Source organism: Eschrichtius robustus, chromosome 20, assembly GCF_028021215.1.
Source record: "Eschrichtius robustus isolate mEscRob2 chromosome 20, mEscRob2.pri, whole genome shotgun sequence".
NCBI classification, from domain to species: domain Eukaryota; kingdom Metazoa; phylum Chordata; class Mammalia; order Artiodactyla; family Eschrichtiidae; genus Eschrichtius; species Eschrichtius robustus.
This window is the reverse complement of record NC_090843.1, coordinates 7,233,295-7,254,069: the sequence shown is the minus strand read 5'-3', so window position 1 is coordinate 7,254,069 and position 20,775 is coordinate 7,233,295. Positions and strand designations below refer to the sequence as shown.

Below are 20,775 nucleotides of genomic sequence, written 5' to 3'. Positions count from 1 at the left end.
TAATGGCCCATCTCTGGGAACCCTGCCTCCCAGGTAATAAGCTTTAAGCTAAAATACCTTTGTTTAGCTCACAGGAAACATCCTGACCAGGCCCACCTGTGAATGACTACAGGCAGGAAGAAATTAACACATCCCCTCTGGAGGCTGACAGGAACCAGGAAATGTTTGACTTTACTCCCTCCCCTTTTAGTATAAAAGAAACCTGAATTCTAACTGAGGCAAGATTGTTCTTTGGGACACGAGTCCACCATCTCCTCAGTCTGCTGGCTTTCCTAATAAAGTTGCTATTCTTTGCCCCAACAACTCTTCTCTCAATTTGTTGGCCTGTCCTGTGGCAAGCAGGACCAGGATGAGCTTGGACTCAGTAACAGTGCCACTTAGGTGCGGGAAAAACAAGACTGACCAGGAGTTGGTTAATTGTTGAAGTTGAGTAATGACTATATGGTGGTTCATCAGGCTATTCTCTCTACTTTTGTATAGTATGAAACGTTTTATTTATTTACTTCTTTACTTATTTATGTGCCGCAGCACATGGATCTTAGTTCCCCAACCAGGGATCAAACCCATGTCCCTTGAAGTAGACGTACGGAGTCTTAACCACTGGACTGCCAGGGAAGTCCCTGAAACGTTTTTAAATTGTTCAATAAAAATGTTTTTAAATTGTGTGTCAAAATGATTGCACTAATATGAAAAATGCAGTTTAAAAATCGGGAAGACTGTCCTGCAAAACGCTGATACTACTTGCGTGAGAGCGGTCGGATGAGTCATTTCCCCCTTCATTTCTACATTTTCTGTAATGTGTCTATATATTTTTATATTATCTTATAATGAGAGTTATGCATAATAAACCCTAGGGGGAAACAAAACCTCTGTATTTTTTTAGTTTTTATTTTCTATTTATGTATTTATTAATTTTGGCCGTGTTGGGTCTTCGTTGCTGTGTGTGGGCTTTCTCTAGTTGCAGCGAGCGGGGGCTACTCCTCGTTGCGGTGCGCGGGCTTCTCACTGTGGTGGCCTCTCTTGTTGCAGAGCACGGGCTCTAGAGCGCACGGGCTTCAGTAGATACGGCGCATGGGCTCAGTAGTTGTGGCTCGTGGGCCCCAGAGCGCAGACTCAGTAGTTGCGGTGCATGGGCCTAGTTGCTCCGCGGCATGTGGGATCTTCCCGGACCAGGGTTTGAACCCGTGTCTCCTGCATTGGCAGGCGGATTCTTAACCACTGCGCCACCGGGGAAGCCCAAACCTCTGTATTTTTGCCGTCCTCGTTCTGGTCTTAAAAACTCATCTATTCTTTCCCCCACGCCCTCCAGGCTTTTGCTAAACTTCCCGCCATCTTTTCCAAGTTCAGATGATCCGGGTACTGGAACTATGAAAGTTTTGAGGAAAGAGGGTCACGTTCAGCGCGCCCTAAACTTCCGCCCGCCAGCACTCTGATCCGAGGCACACGCCACTCAGCGCGGCGACCTCCAACGGCGGAGCCTGGCTTCCGGACCCTCCTCCTTTCAACGCGTGGGTAACATTTGCGCATGCGCACGCCGAGGGCCTACATCTCCCAGCAGGCTCTGCGCCTTGTAGGGGGCCGGCCTCAGTAGCGGAGGACTACATTACCCAGCGACGCCTTGCAATAGGCGTTGGTCGGGTGACTACTGTACAACCGTTGGTCCAGCGTCTGTCGGAAGCTGCGCGGTGATTGGCCCACAAGCCCGTCAGTTACTGCCAAGCGCAGTTAAGTTTTGCCGTTAGACTGCGTGAGGAAGGAGGGAGAGAAGAGAGTTCGGGGAGCCGGGCCGCGCCTTCGGAGCCGGATGAGTGACCTCTTCCTCCGCCCTCCTGGCACTCAGCTCGGGGAGCTGCACCCCCGCTGCCCGGGGGCGCCTACACGCGCAGGTACTCACGCGGGGGCGGGGACTGTACCCACACGTGTCGCGTCTGATCTGAGAAGCATCTTCAGGGACGCAGGAAGCAAAACCCTGGACACACCCGGGGCACCTGTACATGCGGGTGCCCCCCTTGTGGGCGTTTTCTCGGACTCGGGGAAAACAAACACATCCTGGAGCGCACGTGGACACTTGTGTCCATACGCGGGGACATCTGCAGAGACCCTCAGCTGAGCACGTGGGCTCACGGGCACACACGCTCACCGCGGGGCACCCGCATACCTGAACCCCAGGGGCTTCCGCAGTAAAAACAGGGGTGGCACGACAGACTCACACACACACACACACACACACCCGCCCTGCCACTCACACCAGCGGCCCCCTTTCTTGTGAGTACTTTATTATATCATGCATATAATCATATTTCATGTTTATTTTGTCTTTTTAGATAAATATCAAGGCTTTTTGGTACAAGAAGGAAATTTTGAACAAGCAGAAAAAGTAAGGCCACTACTGAATTATATTTAACAAGACCTTTCACGTGTATAAGGACTTTTACCTTTTTGACAGAGCTTGTCACATACAGTATCTCGTGTGGTCCTCCCAGGAATCTGGCTAGGCAGGGCCGCCATCATTCCCATTTTCCAGAAGAAAAAGCTGAGCCTAGGTTAAATAAACCTGCCCAAGGTACATGAGAGAGACGGAATTTTGACTCAGGCTTCTTGATCTGAGGTTAAGGTTATGTCCAGCTATGCAGAGCTGCTTATATGTAGAAATGCCTCCTTCCCTCCCTGACAGTAGGGATCTGACACTGCTCAGTGTGACCTGAGCACTCTCTGGGCAACCACCGGAGAGGCTTTGCCTCTCAATCACCTGCCTCACGTTTAAACTGCTCCTCACAGGTGCCTGGGGAGTAGCAGCTTGAGTTAATGTCACAGAGAAGTTGATGGGAAAGCCGAGATCTCCTCGTTTGAGGGTCTGGGGAGAAGTTACCAAGGAATGGGCACATTCCTGGCGGGAGTCGGGAGATTTCATACCATTAGACTTTTTTCTCTTTTTTTGTTTATGGCTGTGCTGCGTGGTTTGCGGGATCTTAGTTCCCTGACCAGTGATCGAACCTAGGCCCCAGCAGTGAAAGTGCCAAGTCTGACCACTGGACCGCCAGGGAATTCCCCCATTAGACTTTCAATAAATGTTATTTTACGATACTTTGCCGATCGAGCCCCGTGGAAATGTCTTGTTAATTTTAAGGATGGATTGGAGTGCTATTTTGGTAGTTTCAGAAAAGTGAGGGCTTGGGGCTGAGGGAATGGTGCGGACAGATTCCAGGGAGGGTGAGAGGAGAAAAAGAAACAATGGGGTGAAGGTGTCACTGTGTGGGCCCTGATTTCCCTGTTACTAAAGGTATTCAAGAACTAGGTTAGGGGCTTCCCTGGTGGCGTTGGGAGTCTGCCTGCCAGTGCGGGGGACGCGGGTTCGAGCCCTGGTCCGGGAGGGTCCCGCATGCCGTGGAGCGGCTGGGCCCGTGAGCCACGGCTACTGAGCCTGCGTGTCTGGTGCCTGTGCGCCGCAACAAGAAAGGCCGCGATAGTGAGAGGCCCGCGCACCGCGATGAAGGGTGACCCCCGCTCTCCGCAACTGGAGAAAGCCCTCGCGCGGAAACGAAGACCCAACACAGCCAAGAATCAATCAATCAATTAATTAAGTAAAAAAAAAAAAAAAAACAAAACTTGAGTAACTAGCCCTGGCTTTAAAAAAAAAAAAAAAAACAACAAACTAGGTTAATTCTGAGGTCTCTTCTAAAATCATTTTATATTTACTTTTAATTGGGGTTTGGGGGGGCCATAATGAATTCAAGCAACGTAGAATTGTGTAAAGAAAAAGGGAGGGAATTCCCTGGCGGTCTGGTGGTTAGGACGCATTGCTGCCACTGCAGGGGGCCCGGGTTCGATCCCTGCTTGGGGAACTAAGATCCCACATGCCACGAGGTGTGGGAAAAAAATAAATAAAGTAGGGGGGAGGAGATCTGCCTTCCCTCTTCCCTTGCCAACCCTACCCCAAAGGTAACCTTACCAACCTGTTGGTGTGTGTCCTTATAGACTTTCCTGCTATGCTTTATACGACTGTTGAGGGTGTATGTAGGTCTTGCTGTTTTTCTTTTGCAAAAGTGGGGTTACACTAGACATACTGTTCTGAAACCTGCTTTTTTCATGTTTTAGTCAATTGTGGACATCTTTTCCAATGTGTGTTTAGCTCTGGCTCATTCTTTTTTTTTTTTTTTAATCTTTTTAAAAATTTTTGGCTGTGTTGGGTCTTCGTTGCTGCACGCGGGCTTTCTCTATTGTGGCGAGCGGGGGCTACTCTTCGTTATGGTGCGCAGGCTTCTCATTGCTGTGTCTTTTCTTGGACCACGGGCTCTAGGCACGCAGGCTTCAGTAGTCGCAGCATGTGAGCTCAGTAGTTGTGGCACACGGGCTCTAGGGCGCACAGGCTTCAGTAGTTGTGGCTTGAGGGCTCTAGAGCTCAGGCTCAGTAGTTGTGGTGCACGGGCTCCGCATCATGTGAGATCTTCCCCGCCCAGGGGTCAAACATGTGTCCCCTGCATTGGCAGGCGGACTCTTAACCACTGCGCCACCAGGGAAGTCCGCTCATTCTTTTTTTTTTTTTTTTTTTATAAATTTATTTATTTATTTTATTTTTGGCTGTGTTGGGTCTTCGTTTCTGTGCAAGGGCTTTCTCCAGTTGCGGAGAGCGGGGGCCACTCTCCATCGCGGTGCGCGGGCCTCTCACTGTCGTGGCCCCTCCCGCCGCGGAGCACAGGCTCCAGACGCGCAGACTCAGTAGTTGTGGCTCACGGGCCTAGCCGCTCCGCGGCATGTGGGATCTTCCCAGACCAGGGCTTGAACCCGTCTCCCCTGCATTGGCAGGCGGACTCCCAACCACTGCACCACCAGGGAAGCCCCGCTCATTCTTTTAATAGCTGCATGGTATCCCATTGCATGGAGGTGACTTAGTGTCCATCCCTCTATTTATAATCATTTGCATTATATCCAGTTTTATAAATAGTGATGCAACGCATGACATTTTACACATACATTCTAGTATTTCTCTAGAACAACAGTTCTCAATCAGGGGCAATTTTGCACCCCAGGAGACATTTGTCAATGTCTGGAGACATTTTTGATTGTCACAAGGGGAGCGTGGGGATACTGGCATCTGGTGGGTAGAGACCAGGGTGCTGCTAAACATCCTGCAGTGCTCAGGACAGCCCCCGACTACAAAGAATTCTCCATTCTAAAGTGTCATTAGCGTTGAGGTCTGCTCTAGGTAAAAATGGAATTAGATTTTTGGGGTTTTTTTGGCCATACTGCACGGCATGCGGGATCTTAGTTCCCCAACCAGGGATCGAACGTGCCCCCTGCAGTGGAAGCATGGAGACTTAACCGCTGGACCGCCAGGGAAGTCCCTGGAATTAGATAGTTTTTAAATATCTAGTTTCTAAAACACCCCAGTGCCCAAAAAATTATGACACAGCTACTCAATGTAATATGATCTAGCCATTTACAATGATATTTATGAAGATCTTGTAGCAACATGGAATCATGCTTATGACATTTTGCATTTTAAAAGCCATGTACCGGAAAAAAACCAGAAGGGAATATGTGAAGTAAAAAGTGTTAAGATGATGGGTTCTTTTCTCTCTGTCTCTCTTCTCTCTCTTTCTGCAAAGTCACTATTATTTTTATAATCTCTAAGTTACTTGGTTTTTTTGGGGCTTTTTTTTTGGCTGCGTTGGGTCTTCATTGCTGCGCACGGGCTTTCTCCAGTTGCGGTGAGCGGGGGCTACTCTTCGTTGTGGTGCGCGGGCTTCTCATTGCGGTGGCGTCTCTTGTTGCGGAGCACGGGCTCTAGGCGCATGGGCTTCAGTAGTTGTGGCGCACGGGCTTCAGTAGTTGCAGCACGCGGGCTCAGTAGTTGTGGTGCACGGGCTTAGCTTCTCCGCGGCATGTGGGATCTTTCCGGACCAGGGCTCGAACCTGTGTCCCCTGCATTGGCAGGCGGATTCTTAACCACTGCACCACCAGGGAAGTCCCAGTTACTTGGTTTTTAATCATTTATTCAGTCATTGTTTTTAGAGCCTTTGGGGCATGCCAGGCACCGTGCGGGTCTCTGGAGATACCAGTGTAACTAGGCTGAGTCCCTACCTGTATGGAGCCTGCCTCCTGTGGGCGGGGAGGACAGCACCTTAACAAGTGCTGTGAATGCTAGAAAGGACATGAGTACATCTTCTGGAGGGGATGCTCTTTAGCTGACCCCTGGAAGGTGAGAGGAACCAGTCTAGGGAAGGGTGGGGCTGCAGTTCAGACATGGGAACAGCAGGTCCAGGGATGGGCCGGTAGATAGGAACGTGAACAGCGTTTTCTAGGAACTGCTCAGAAGCACTGAGCCCACCCTGGCTGAAGAGACTGAACCGTGGTCCAGGGGGAGGTTGAAGAGGTGGGCCTGCATCATTTCACAGTGTAACTCGGCTCCACTGCTGTGGGCGGGCCTGCGCTGTGTGCAGAGAATAGAGAAGGGAGATGCAGAAGGGCTCAGGGCCCTTTGGATCATGGCGGCTCGTTAGAGAATCCCAGGCCCCGTTCCTGGAGCCCGTGTGTCTGAGGTTCCCCCTCTGCACTCAGCTTGAGGGGGCTCTGCCCTCACGCTCACGCAGCCTGGGATTTCACCTCAGGCAGGAGCTGGCCATAAAGCCAGGTGTCTTGGAAAACCAGCTGATCTCCGGAAGTGAACTGTTTCCTACCAAGCCTGTTCATTCACTCCATCAGCAAATATTATGAGCAGTTACTGTGGTGGGCTCTCTTCCGGGCACTGGAGTTGCAGGGGTGGATGAATGAGACCAACGCCGTGTTTTCATGGGCTTGAATTCTAATGGGGGAGAGAGACAAGAAACAAATGTATGAAATCAATGTCTGGTATATAAATGGTCTAAAGAAGAATAAAGCAGGATAAGGAGAGAAAAGGGATGTGGGCGCTGCTTTGGGGGCTGGTCCGGGAGGACTGCTCTGAGGAGTGATGTGTGCGCCGGGACCCTAAGACCTTGCTCTGGTGTTTACTCCGTGTCTCTTGCGTTTAGCCTGAAGCTGATGGACATTGTATGGGCCACAGGCAGGGATGGTGGGCTATGACCCCAGAGCAGACGGCAGGAATGTCTCCAATCTCGAGGTGGCCGTGGCTGGGTCTGTGTCTGGACTTGTCACTCGGATGCTGATCAGCCCCTTGGATGTCATCAAGATCCGTTTCCAGGTACCCTTTTCCCCTTTTTCTGTGTAATGGGCCGGAGGACAAGTTCACTCTTTTTTGTCAAAGCAGTTCCTAGAGCTTGCAATTTTGTCAAGGAGAAGCACTTTGTTGCCTTTGTTACCTTCTCTGAAATTCCTCCTCCCTACCCTACCCCCCATCATCCTGACCATTCTCATCTTGATTCCTAGCTTCAGATTGAGCGCCTGTCTCGCAGTGACCCCAACGCGAAATACCACGGAATCCTGCAGGCTGGAAGACAGATATTGCAAGAGGAGGGCCCAACAGCATTCTGGAAAGGACACATCCCAGCCCAGCTTCTCTCCATAGGCTATGGAGCTGTCCAAGTAGGTGGCAGGGGAAGCGGCCAGGCCCCTGGGGTCACATTGCCCAATGGGGGAGCCCAGGGTGGTGAGGCGTGCGCCCGGGCTGCCCGGGGTAGGGCAGCAGGAGGCGGTCACACACTGCTCACTCGTCTTGGCTGGGAAGCTACCTGACAAACTGAAGACATAGTCAGACTGAGCTGTACTATAGGCATCGGCTTCCCCACGTCCCCCAACCCTGGAGACTTAGCACCCACTGAATATGAGGTGCTGCACCTAGGAAACTGTCTTGACACCCAGCCCAGAGGGGCTTAGCAAATGGCGATACAAATGCTTTTCATTTTTCAAAATAGCATTATTCACGTCTGTGCGTCCTTTGAACTTCCCAACAGCACTGTGAGGAAGGTGGAGCAGGTGTTACGTGGGTCGCAGAGAGGTTGAGTGAGCTGCCTGAGGCCACACAGCTTGTAGGTGGCGAGGCTAGGATTAGGATCCAGGCTTCTTGACTCTTGCTCATGAGTTTGTTCAGCTGAGCGCCAGTTTACCCCATGGTGTCTAGTCTGTAGCCGTACAGTGGTGGTGATGGAAATAGCCAGCCCCACACAGTGCTCACAGGGGGCCAGGCCCCGGGTGAAGCACTTCACATCTGCCACCTTACAACAGTCCTCTGGTAGGTTCTGTTGTCATCCTTATTTTACAGATGAGAAGACTGAGGCAGAGAGAGCTTAAGTAATTAGTCCAACCAACGTCACTAGCTAGAGAGTGGCAGAGCCGTCCCTGCCTGCTCTTCGTATGACATCACAGTGATTGCTCAGGTCACGAGCCCCTGCCGCGCCATCTCTGCGCCCGGCACACAGATGCTGCATCCTGATGGGTAAATGCAGCAACATGTGCTCTCAGGACCCCAAGCCATCTTGAGTTGGCTGGAGAAGGATCTGAGCCCAAGGAGGGCTTACACCACAGAATATGGAATATGTGGGATTCTCCCGACAGAATTTCAGCTCCAGGGCAGAATGTTTCTCAGACAGGGCCACTGCCAGCTGCATTAAAGGGGTCCCCAGCCTAGAATCAGATAATGGCCATCTTTTCCCAGTTCTCAGAAAACTAAGTGATGAGTAGAATTTTCTTCTTTATTCTTTCTTTTTTTTTTTTTTTTCTGGCCTCGCCATGCAGCTTGCGGGATCGTAGTTCCCCCACCAGGGATTGAACCCGGGGCCACGGCAATGAGAACACCGAGTCCTAACCACTGGACTGCCAGGGAATTCCCGACTAGAATTTTCTTTTTCTTTCTTTCTTTTTTTTTTTTTTTAATATTTATTTATTTGTTTGGCTGCGTTGGGGTGTTAGTTGCGGCATGCAGGATCTTTTTTTTTAGTTGCAGCATGTGGGATCTAGTTCCCTGACCAGGGATTGAACCTGGGCTCCCTGCATTGGGAGTGCGGCGTCTCAGCCACTGGACCACCAGGAAAGGCCCCCAAGTAGAATTTTCTGATACAAAAATTTTCTCATGTATTTTCTTAACCCTTGGGTATTTGGCTCTGCTCAGAGTATGAAAGGGCATCTGAGCTTTGCACAAAGTTATGTGTTTATTGTATTCTGACCCTACTCAAGAAGAGTATCTCCTGGTCCCTAGGATAGGCCCCGCCTGGGTCACGGGTGCATTTGGGGGGTGTTTTCCATGACACTGTCACAACTCTTGCAGTTTTTGTCGTTTGAAGTGCTCACCGAGCTGGTGCACAGGGCCAGCGTGCGTGATGCCCGAGACTTCTCCGTGCATTTTGTGTGTGGCGGCCTGTCTGCCTGTGTGGCCACCCTCGCCGTGCATCCTGTGGACGTGCTACGCACCCGCTTTGCAGCTCAGGGTGAGCCCAGGGTGAGTGGCCGGGCCAGAGAAGGGGCGCCCAAGGGACGAAGGGCATCCCAGGGTGGGGGCTGTTTTCCTTAGAGGGAACAAAGCCGGGGCGGCCTGGGGTTTTCGGGCCGTCCTTCAGCCTGTTCCTGAAACCCGTGATGGTGCCTGGCACCAGGCAAGGTGCTCACAACCTCACGGGGGACACAGAACCTGCAGGGGAAACAGAGCAAATACCAAATCGGCACGGGGAAGGTGTCTGGGAAAGTGAGACTTGAGATCCTATCGCTGTATTATTGGGAGGGAGGTTTTGGTTTCCAGAAAGAATGGATTGGAGGAAATGGGCTCCTTGAGTCAGACTCAAGGAAGAACTGACTGAGTGAAAGCAAGGGATTAAACCCTCAAATAGGGGCTTGCCAATGCAGGGGACACGGGTTCGAGCCCTGGTCTGGGAAGATCCCACATGCCGCGGAGCAGCTGAGCCCGTGAGCCACAATTACTGAGCCTGCGCGTCTGGAGCCTGTGCTCCGCAACAAGAGAGGCCGTGATAGTGAGAGGCCCGCGCACCGCGATGAAGGGTGGCCCCCGCTTGCCACAACTAGAGAAAGCCCTCGCACAGAAACGAAGACCCAAGACCGCCATAAATAAATAAATAAATAAATAAATTAAAAAAACAAACAAACAAAAAACCCTCAAATAGATGCACCATCCCCCCCTCTGCTCACCATAATCTCTGTTTCCTGGATATACATAAGAATAGCGTAGGATACTGTTGGTGGGGAATGACGTTTTGCTTAAGAATTTGATCTGGGACCAGCTAAGAATAACTGTGGTTTCAGCTCTGCCAGTTTTTTGTGTTGCCTGGGGTGGAGATCCTGGGTTGGGGGACCTCTTTTGTTTAGGAGACATTCTGATAAATTTTTTGGTTCAGAAATGCAAAGTGCCCCAGGAACAGTCTAGAAGGAAACGACTGGGGCATGAGAGCTGGGTCACTCTGTGTGACACTGCAGTGGAAAATAGAGGTTTGGGGTGACTGCCCTGGTGGAGAAATGAGACGAGGGGTCCTGGGAACGGAGTAGAGAAATGGAGGGGAAGGATGTTTATAGAGGGGACAGACCTCGGCAACATGGTGCCTGCTGGGATGAAGAGAATGGCTGGTGACAGTCCTGCGGTTCCCTGTTCTGCGTGTGCTGTAATCCTCTTCCGTTACTTTCCAACCTTCAGTACAAGTCTATGAGAAGAAAAAAGGGAAAACATCATTAAGAAAAGAATAGCATATTTCTTCTTAGGCTTAGACAATTGAGATGTTGGATTGTAGATTCTGGAATGACTGGAAAATTGTGTGTGAAAGTGAGGGGAAGAGATTTATTTAAAAATTGCAAAACTCTCCACCTTCTTTAGACTAGTAGCATCCATAGTGTAAATCCTCACATTTCTTAAAAAATCAGTAATCTGGGCTTCCCTGGTGGCGCAGTGGTTAAGAATCCAGCTGCCAATGCAGGGGACACGGGTTCGAGCCCTGGTCCGGGAAGATCCCACATGCCATGGAGCAACTAAGCCCTTGCACCACAACTACCGAGCCTGCTCTCTAGAGCCTGTGAGCCACAACTACTGAGCCCGTGCGCCACAACTACTGAAGCCCGCGCGCCTAGAGCCCGTGCTCTGCAACAAGAGAAGCCACCGCAATGAGAAGCCTGCGCACCGCAGTGAAGAGTAGCCCCCGCTTGCCGCCGCACAGCAACGAAGACCCAACACAGCCATAAATAAATAAATAAATAAATAAATAAATAAATAAATAAATAATCCATAAGGTGTATAAAGGTTAAAAAGACAGATAGTTCTTCATGAATTATAGTGAAAAAACACCAGCCTCCCCCCTGATTCTATTCCCCAGAGGCAACCACTTTTAATATTTGTGTGCTTCTTCCGTAATTTACTTCCTAATTCAAAGTAACATGCTCTTTCTCTTTCTTCCTTTCCTTCTCAGTTTTAAATTATAGACATTAACTACTGACTACTATGGAAGATGAGAATTTAACTCTTTTACCATCACCCTTGGGCGTGCTTATGCTTCCTCACCTGAGTACAGTACAACTGATTAATAGATTTTTGGCTAAATCAGTACTCAGTGTTTATGCTATTATGATTATGTAAATGTTACTGCTGAGCCTCAAGATATATTATGATTATGTTTTCTTTTGTATTTTTGTCTTTCCTGAAGTTGGCAATTGCTTTGTATTTTATTTGTTTCGCTTTCTACATGCTTATCACAAATTCACTTTCAAACAATCTCCCGATAGGGTGAGCCTGTGGTCATCAGTCCCATGTTTTTATGGAGCCCCTCCTAGAGCCCCCCACCCTTGAACCCTTCACCCTATGGCTTCGATCTGGACTGTTTGCTCCAGGACTATGGCCAGCTATTCTCTTAGGAATTCTCACGTAGGAGCCCATGTCTTCTCTTTCTTGATTAGTCCCTCATTTTGGTGGAGCACATCCTGAGGTGTAGCTTCCTTACAGAAGCCTGATAGAAAATGCCTTTATTTTCCCCTTACACTTAACTGATGATCTGGGTGTAGAATTCTAGGTAGCTCTCAGTATTGCTGAAGAGGCGTCCAGAACCATCCTGATGACTAACCCTTTATATGAAGCCATCCACTTCGCACTCTTGGGGACTTTCAGGATCTTTTCTCTTCTTTTTTTTTTTAACTTTTTTGTGGCCCCACCGTGCGGCACGTGGGATCTTAGTTCCCCAACCAGGGCTCGAACCCACGCCCCCTGCAGTGGAAGCATGGAGTCTTAACCACTGGACCACCAGGGAAGTCCCTCAGGATCTTTTCTTGATCCCTGGCATTCTAGAAATTTACCAGTGGAGTGCCCCAGGGCGGGTCTCTTTCATTCATTGTGATGGGCACTTCCTGGGCCCTTTAGTCTGGACACATGTTCTTCATGCCTGGAAAATGGTCACGAATTATTTATTCACAATTGCCTGCCCTCTGTTTTTTTCTTTTTCTTTCTTTCTAGAATTCATGTCAGTTGGACACTAGACATCCTGGATTGATCCTCTGATTGACATCTTTTATTTACCATTCTGGGAGGTCTCCTTACTTTTATCATTTGGGCCCTCTATTGAGTTTAAACAACGTCTGCTAACATATGTTGGTTCCTAAGAACTGTCTTTGGTTTGTTTGTTTTAGTCAGGTTTATTAAAGCATAACTTACATGCACAGTAGAATCCACTCTTGTTAGCGTACAGTTCTGTGACTTTTGACAAATGCATACAGTCACGTAACCACTACCACAGTCAAGATATAAAACAAAAGTTCCATCACCCCCTGATTTCCTCCTGCCCTTTGTAGTTTGTCCCTCCCCACCTCCAGCCTTCAGTAACCACTGGTCTGTTTTCTGTCTGAAGTTCTGCCTTTTCCAGAATGTTACATAAATGGAGTTATGCCCTGTGTCGTCGTTTGAGTTGGCTCCCTTCACTTGGTAGATGCATTTGAGATGTGTCCATGGGGTGCCTGTGAGTAGCTGGCTCCTTTTTATTGCTGAGTAATATTCCATCGTGTGGAAGGATTGTGGTTTATTAGTTCAGAGACTTTGGGGTTGTTCTCCAGTTTGGGGTGTTATGAATAAAGCCACTATAAACATTCACATACAGGTTACTGTGTGAACATTTCATTTCTCTTGGGGAAATTCCTAGGGGTGGGATTGCTGGTTGTATGGTAAGGAGTGTTTCATTGTATAAGAAAAAGGCAAGCTGTCTCCTGCACGGCTGTGCCGTTTTGCCTTCCCACCAGCAGGTCCAACTGCTCCTTATCCTCACGAATACTTAGTATTATTCGTTTTGTATTTTAAATTTTAACCATTCTAAATGGTGTGAATAGTGGTATCTCATCGTGGTTAATTTAAATTTCTTTAATGTTGAGCGTCCTTTTACGTGCTTATTTGCCATCTATATACCTTCTTTGGTGAAGTATCTGTTCAGATTGTCCATTTTTGTGTTGGGTGGTTTGTTTTTATTTTACAAATATTTTCTGAGTCTGTGGCTGTCTTTTCCTTTCCTTACAGTATCTTTTGAAGAGCACATGTTTTTAATTCTGATGAAGTTCCATTTATCAATTTGTTCTTTTATGGATTTTGCTTTTGGTGTTTTACCTGAGAAACCTTTGCCCAACTCAGAGTCACAAAGATTTTCTCTCAAGAGCTTTTTCTTGTCTGAATCTTACCTCTTTTCAAAATAGATCCTCTGCTTTTATTTTTTTTTATTTTAAAATTTTTTTAAATTAATTTTTATTGGAGTGTAGTTGATTTACAATGTTGTGTTAGTTTCTGCTGTACAGCAAAGTGAATCAGTTATACATATACATATATCCACTCTTTTTAAAATTCTTTTCCCATATAGGTCATTACAGAGTATTGAGTAGAGTTCCCTGTGCTATGCAGTCAGTCCTTATTATCTATTTTATATATAGTAGTGTGTATATGTCAATCCCAATCTCCCAGTTTATCCCTCCCGCCCCCTTTCCCCCTTGGTAACCGTATGTTTTCTACATCTGTGACTCTATTTCTGTTTTTTATTTATTTATTTATTTATTTATTTATTTATTTTTGGCTGTGTTGGGCCTTCGTTTCTGTGCGAGGGCTTTCTCCAGTTGCAGCGAGCGGGGGCCACTCTTCATCGCGGTGCACGGGCCTCTCACTGTCGCGGCCTCTCCCGTTGCGGAGCACAGGCTCCAGACGCGCAGGCTCATTAGTTGTGGCTCACGGGCTTAGTTGCTCCGCGGCATGTGGGATCTTCCCAGACCAGGGCTCGAACCCGTGTCCCCTGCATTGGCAGGCAGATTCTCAACCACTGCGCCACCAGGGAAGCCCTCTATTTCTGTTTTGTAAATAAGTTCACTTGTACCATTTTTTTTAGATTCCACATATAAGCGATATCATATGATATTTGTCTTTCTCTGACCCTCTGCTTTTATCATGAAGGTGATGCCTTCTCTGTGGTCTCAGGATATTAGTTAAAATTTCGTGGGTGGTTTCTTTTTTCTGTAGTTTTCTTCTGCTATCTATACTGTCTCTTTCTTCCAAATGACTTCTCCTGCCCCTCATCAATCATTTTGGCCTCTGTTTTGGGGGAGGCTTTCCTCAAATGTCTGGTGACTCTTGGCTGCCAGCTTGGTTAAGAGGGGACACAGAAAGCAGAGTGGGACTCTGGCACGAGGGCAGGCTTGTTGTCCGATGGCCTTCCTCTGAGGCCCGGCCCTTTCATGCAAGTCCCCAGGGCAAAAGCCTTCAATGTGGCTGCCAGCATCTGGGAGCCAAGTGTGTACTGTCCCCGCTCAGTACAGACTTGCCCTCGGTCACCCTCTTGTCAGTGCAGTGCTTCCCGCACCCACAGCCAGGCAGATTCAGCCCCTCTGGTCCACTGCAAAGAATATATGTCGAATAGAAGTGCACTAAAAAATCAGTGGCTCTTCGTGCATAAACATCACCTGTTGATGGTTCCAGAAAGGTTAAGTATATGCATATGGCAAAAAAATCCAAATAGCATAAAATGGTGATAGCGAATCTCCTTCTTCCCCCTTCCCTCCCCTGTCCCCCTGTTTCCCGCTGTGGAGGTAATAATGTTACTGTTCCTCCTTTCATGTGTATCCTTGTGGGGGATAGTCTCTGCATACAGTTTGTTTCCTCCACAGACACTATGCCTGCTCTTCATGTCCTGCTGGGTTCACTTAACTGTATATCTGGGGGAGTCTTCCCTATCGATCATCTAGATTGCATCTTCCTGTTGTAATTGCTACAATATGTTCTTTTGAACAGGTGTGCCGTAATTTATATAACCGATCACCCAAGGGTGGACTTCACACCTCTTGCTGTTCTGCATACTTTTGTGCACTCCTTGGCATATCTCAGTCGTGTAAATAGCTAGAAGGGGAGCTGCCAGACAGTCCAACCCTTGGAATTTTTGTCCAGCAGTTTCTTTGTCCTCCTGGTAGGAGAAGTAATGCTCCTAGTAGCTGGTTTCTGGACAAGGGGAAATATACCTGGTGGGCTGGGTTCTCGGGCTGAAGCGACGTCGCTCATCATTGCATGTGTGGTGTCCAGGTCTATAAAACCCTGCGAAGCGCCGTGGTGACCATGTACAGGACCGAAGGCCCCTTGGTCTTCTACAAAGGCTTGAACCCCACCTTGATCGCCATCTTCCCCTACGCCGGGTTCCAGTTCTCCTTCTACAGCTCCTTGAAGCACGCGTATCAGTGGGCCATGCCAGCCGAAGGAAAGAAAAACGGTGAGACCGGCCTCACGGGAAAGGGAATCTGAGTCCCACTCCGCCCCTCTCCCAAGCCATAGCATCTCTTTCTGAATCAGGTAGGAAATAAAGTTTCCCTGCAGAAGCTAAGACACCACAGATCTCTGAACCCCCAGCCCTGTAATACAGCCAACAAAACAAATCCATTCACTCACAGATGACTTTATTTCTTTCGGCTCTTGCCACTGTTATTTCCAACTACCGGTCATGGTTTTCATTCTTGTCAAAGGTCCAACTTGCAAACAGCCTGGTTTTGCTTATGTGTTGGGTTTGGTTTTCGTTTGGGGACTCTGGGGAGGGGGCTGGGCATCCTATTCCCTCCCAAGCCTTGTACTGAGTCGCAGGGCAGAGCCTGCAGGCCATTATTGCCTCCAGCTGGGGTGATTACTGTTAAAGGCTCACTCCCCTTCTGCCACCGGCCTGTCCAATCAGCAGTCCATTGTCATTCTTTTTTTAAAAAATTTTATTTATTTTATTTATTTATTTTTGGCTGCGTTGGGTCTTCGTTGCTGCGCGCGGGCTTCCACTAGTTGCAGATAGCGGTGCGCGGGCTTCTCATTGCGGTGGCTTCTCTTGTTGCAGAGCAGGGGCTCTAGGCGCGCGGGCTTCAGTAGTTGTGGCACGTGGGCTCTAGAGCGCAGGCTCAGTAGTTGAGGCGCACGGGCTGAGGTGCTCTGCGGCATGTGGGATCTTCCCGGACACGGGCTTGAACCTGTGTCCCCTGCATTGGCAGGCAGATTCTTTTTTTTTTTTTTTTTTTTAACCTTTTTGGCTGCGTTGGTTCTTTTTTTTTAATATTTATTTATTTATTTATTTATGGCTGTGTTGTGTCTTGGTGCACGCGGGCTTTCTCTAGTTGCGGTGAGCGGGGGCTACCCTTCCTTGCGGTGCGCAGGCTTCTCATTGCGGTGGCTTCTCTTTGTTGTAGAGCACGGGCTCTAGGCGCGCGGGCTTCAGTAGTTGTGGCACGTGGGCTCAGTACTTGTGGCTCGCGGGCTCTAGAGCGCCGGCTCAGTAATTGTGGCTCACGGGCTTAGTTGCTCCACGGCACGTGGGATCCTCCCGGACCAGGGCCCGAACCCGTGTTCCCTGCATTGGCAGGTGGATTCTTAACCACTGCGCCACTAGGGAAGCCCTGTCTGTTGTCATTCTTGCTGAAAATGTGGTTGCGTCTGGTTCTCTCGCTCCTGGATTAAATTCTTCTGAGATCGAGGATGTTTGTAGGTTTTGGTTTTCTGGTCTAGGATTAGACTGTGTAACCTTGAAGTTTACCCTAGATTGCATTTCTCTCATTTTTCCCCTCCATCCCACTTCTCTGGTTCAGAGAACTTCAAAAACCTGCTTTGTGGCAGTGGAGCTGGAGTCATCAGCAAGACCCTCACGTATCCCATGGACCTCTTCAAGAAGCGGCTGCAGGTTGGAGGGTTTGAGCAGGCCCGAGCCTCCTTTGGCCAGGTGAGATGTCCCCCTGCAGAGAGCTCTGATTCCAGCCCCTCACTGGGCGCATGAAGGAACTGGGTCAGCTCCTGTCCATAGGGCAGCTTTCGCCCCCATAGCCCTCTCAGCCCCTGCATGTCCCTGGTGTCGATGAAAAATTAATCAGTTGATCTAAGAAAGAATCGGAAAATTTTACTCCAGCCAAATTTGAGGATCATAACCCGGGAAGAGCATCTCAGAAAGCTCTGAGAACTGTTCCACCTGCTAGAAGTCAAGACACAGTTCATATAAGTTTTTTGAGACACGGGGCTGTGCATCAAATGACGTTTTGGGGGGCGTTTATTTTGGCTGCGTTGGGTCTTCCTCTAGTTGCAGCGAGCGGGGGCTACCCTTTGTCGTGGTGTGCGGGCTTCTCATTGCGGTGGCTTCTCTTGTTGTGGAGCACGGGCTCTAGGCGTGCAGGCTTCAGTAGTTGTAGCAGGCGGGGCTCATTAGTTGTGGCTCGCGGGCTCTAGAGCTCAGGCTCAGTAGTTGTGGCGCACGGGCTTAGTTGCTCCGTGGCATGTGGGATCTTCGCGGACCAGGGCTCGAACCCGTGTCCCCTGCATTGGCAGGCGGATTCTTAACCACTGCACCACCAGGGAAGTCCCATTCATTTGTTTTAGTTTTTAGATTCCACATAAAAGTGATAACATACGCTCTTTGTCTTTCTCTGACTTACTTCACTAAGCATGACACCACCTAGGTCCATCCGCGCTGCAGTTTTATTCCTTTGCATAAGTAAACATATGTTTAACAATAATGGGGTTACACGCAAGGTTTTATAACCTCCTTCTTCCACTTACCAACTTGTCTTGAAAAGATGGTTTGAATTTGGATAGGGAGGGTTGGTGAGAGCTCAAGACAGAGAAGGGAGGCCCTGCTCCTCACAGAGCTTTAGCGTGAGCAGGTGTGGCTGGAGGTGTGCGGGCACTGAGGGTGGACCAGTGGGGAAAGGCAGATCAGGGAGGGAAGTTGAGGCCAAATGGTGAAACGCCCCAAACACCACGCCGTGGGGCTTGGACTTGATTCTTTGTAATGTCATTGGCATCATCATCGGGAGTTACTGGAGCTCTGGGAGGGGAGCGAGGCTTGAGGAGAGCTGTGCCTTGGGGACACGGGTCTAGCAGCAGTTTGTGGTCAACTGGAGGTGGCCAGGCTGGCGGCGCTGGTCAGGCTCAGAGCTAACGAGGGGCCGGTTCAGATCTACTGCCCAAGGGGGACCAGGAGGGATGGGTGCACGGTCAGAGGCACCCCCGGGAAGAGGGTCCAGAGCTCTCTCTGGGTCCTTAAGAGCCACTGTCAGTGGGAGCCTCCAGGGCAGGAAGGAGCTCTGTCCAGTGCTGATTTCCAGGCACTTCATCTGTTAAGTCTGAATTAGCCCAGTTGGAAGAGAAAGAATGAGGTCAACTTATTCTGTCTTTTTTGCATTCATTCCTTTGTCCAGCAAGTATTTATTGGGTGCTTGAACTTGCCAGGCTCTGTGTTGACAAAAGAACAGAGCTCACACCCGTGTTGCCATCACCTCCTCTCTCCTCAACTGGGGAACCTTCCTCTCCCCAGGTGCGAAGCTACAAGGGCCTCCTGGATTGCGCCAGGCAGGTGCTGCGAGAGGAGGGTGCGCAGGGCTGCTTCAAAGGCCTGGCCCCCAGCCTGCTGAAGGCTGCCCTCTCCACCGGCTTTGTGTTCTTCTGGTACGAGCTCTTCTGTAACCTCTTCCACCACATGAAGAAGGCAGACAGCTAGCCTCGAGGGCAGAAGGGTGGCCTGAGGTCTTTCCCCGGAGGGGCCCTCCTGAAGAACGCTCGATCTACCGTCCCGCTCGATCTACCGTCCCGTGTTGCGCTGAGAGGTGTTGCCCAGCCCCTCCCTCCAGGCCAGCTGTCCTGGGCGCGAAGAGCCGTCGGCAGCAGCCTGGGTTCCACCAGAAGGGCCAAGGGGGTTCTCCACGGGAGAGCACGGGGCGAACGCAGGACCTGGTCTGCGGGGACCCAGCCCCGCCAGTCAGAAGGAGCTGGACGTTTCTCCTCTGTGTGGCGCACACTCAGGGCAACAGCTGCCCTCCTGCACGCCTTCGCTCCGGCTGCCCGGAGAACTCTCCTGCGTCTGGGTGGGCCGCAGCTTGAGTGTGAGGCTGGGATCAGGCCTTTACAGGGGTCTGGTCCCCACACCTGGGTTCTTACCCCACCAATTATTTAATAGACATTAAAACTAAAAGCGCATTCCTTATCTGTCTCCTCCATCTTCCCTTCCAAATCACATCCCTCCTCCCGAAGTACGAGGGAAGGGATCCCTGCCTTCCCTAAACTCTACTTTTCTCAGCAGTTTCATCCCTCAGGCAGCTTTGCTTCTAGCTCTGGGGGAAGAATCCCAGCTGAATCAGTCACTTTATAAACTCCACCCTGCTCGGATCTTCGTGTCTATAGAGGCACCACTCGGGCTGTTCTCTCCCTGGACAGGCTGGTCACAGCCCGTGGGCCTCCAGGGAAAGCAGAGCCCAGCGACCCCACAGGCAGTGGGGGGATGTGCTGACGGGGGCGGGGCGCCGGTAAAGGCAGCAGCCCTTTTCCCCCGCCTCCTGGGATCACTCCTCTCTCCCTGTGGGCTGGGTTAGCCCTCCCGGGTGGGTGGGAGCTCACGGCTGGGCCGGTGAGCATCTGCTGCCCGCTCAGCGTGCGCCTCCTGGGTCCCGCGTGGTGCTGTGTGCATCCTGTGTAATCCCAGAAAGAGGGGGTCGAGCAGGCAGCCTGGTGCGTGCACAGTTGGTGCTCCGGAAGTTGTCAGGGCACAGGAACCCACAACAGACACCCATCTAGGCACAGGGGCATGAGAGGACGGGAAATCTACAGAACACACCCCCCACTTTCCACCCCAAGTCTCCCCAGCCCCAGGGAAGCCTGGCCTGAGAGGTTGGCTGTGCAGGGGGAGCCCCGTGCAGGACTTAGAGCCTGACCTCCCCTCAGCCCCAGCTCCAGCCTTCGAGCAGGTCTTGGGTGGGTGTCATGGCTCTCGGTCCCCATGGATCCTGGGCCCTTTCTCACCATTACTGTTTCGTCTCTGGTCTGGGGCTTTGTGATGTGTCTGGTCCCCAGAATCCTGAAGCTTCCCTGCTCCTGGTTGCTGATTAAGAGGGTTCACCTGTGGCTGGAGGGCTCCCACACCCACAGGGTTTTTGGCAGGCAAGGCTTGCAGCTGCAGGGAGGCAGCTGCCTGGATGTATTTTTTATGAAATTCCACTGAAGTAAACTTTGTTCTCTTCAGCTCTCCCACTCATTGGTTTCTTTTGCTGCAGCTGAGATTCTCTTGTTCATTTTCTGGTGACCACTTTGGCAGCTCTTTGAACAGGAGGAGCGAGCTTTGGATACAGGAACCTGCCATCAACACTTCCTTCTCGTCTAAGCGATGGGACGAGACAGTTCTTTTCCAGCCTCTTCTGTATGCTCTCCTGCAACCCAGGGCTGACCTCAGAGGTGGCCCTGTCTGGGCTGCTGGGCCCGCGCCTCCCCCTGAGTCCCGACCAAGACGGACTGAGCCAAGGGCTTGCTCAACCTCAGGGTCACTCCCAACACCTTGGGCGCCGCAAGTTGGCAACTGGGATCCTTTCTCTTGGGCTGGCCCATTGATTTTCAACTTATTTTACCAATAT

The 20,775-nt window shown here is 50.2% G+C and overlaps 1 protein-coding gene across 5 annotated transcripts; it reads left to right on the top strand.

Moving 5' to 3' along the window:
- The first annotated feature begins 1,730 nt into the window (after positions 1 to 1,730).
- On the top strand, positions 1,731 to 19,351 carry SLC25A19 (solute carrier family 25 member 19). Of its 5 annotated transcripts, none has more exons than XM_068531204.1 (8): positions 1,731 to 1,886; positions 2,325 to 2,377; positions 7,011 to 7,180; positions 7,366 to 7,521; positions 9,216 to 9,359; positions 15,449 to 15,632; positions 16,978 to 17,108; positions 18,577 to 19,351. In XM_068531204.1, exons 3-8 carry the CDS (start codon positions 7,049 to 7,051, stop codon positions 18,787 to 18,789), a joined length of 960 nt encoding a protein of 319 aa, XP_068387305.1. In that variant the 5' UTR covers positions 1,731 to 1,886; positions 2,325 to 2,377; positions 7,011 to 7,048; the 3' UTR covers positions 18,790 to 19,351. The 5 variants fall into 5 exon arrangements, with proteins under 5 accessions (XP_068387305.1, XP_068387306.1, XP_068387304.1 ...); XM_068531205.1 differs by having other exon boundaries at positions 9,200 to 9,370; positions 18,693 to 19,351; XM_068531203.1 differs by having other exon boundaries at positions 9,200 to 9,370.
- Positions 19,352 to 20,775: the final 1,424 nt, after the last annotated feature.

What these genes read in the sequence shown, in the direction of transcription:
- SLC25A19 (XM_068531203.1), top strand. Translation starts at nt 7,049, where the DNA reads ATGGTGGGCTATGACCCCAGAGCAGACGGCAGGAATGTCTCCAATCTC. An exon ending in TCATCAAGATCCGTTTCCAG is followed by an intron (nt 7,181 to 7,365) that starts GTACCCTTTTCC and finishes CTTGATTCCTAG; the next exon opens with CTTCAGATTGAGCGCCTGTC. An exon ending in TAGGCTATGGAGCTGTCCAA is followed by an intron (nt 7,522 to 9,199) that starts GTAGGTGGCAGG and finishes CAACTCTTGCAG; the next exon opens with TTTTTGTCGTTTGAAGTGCT.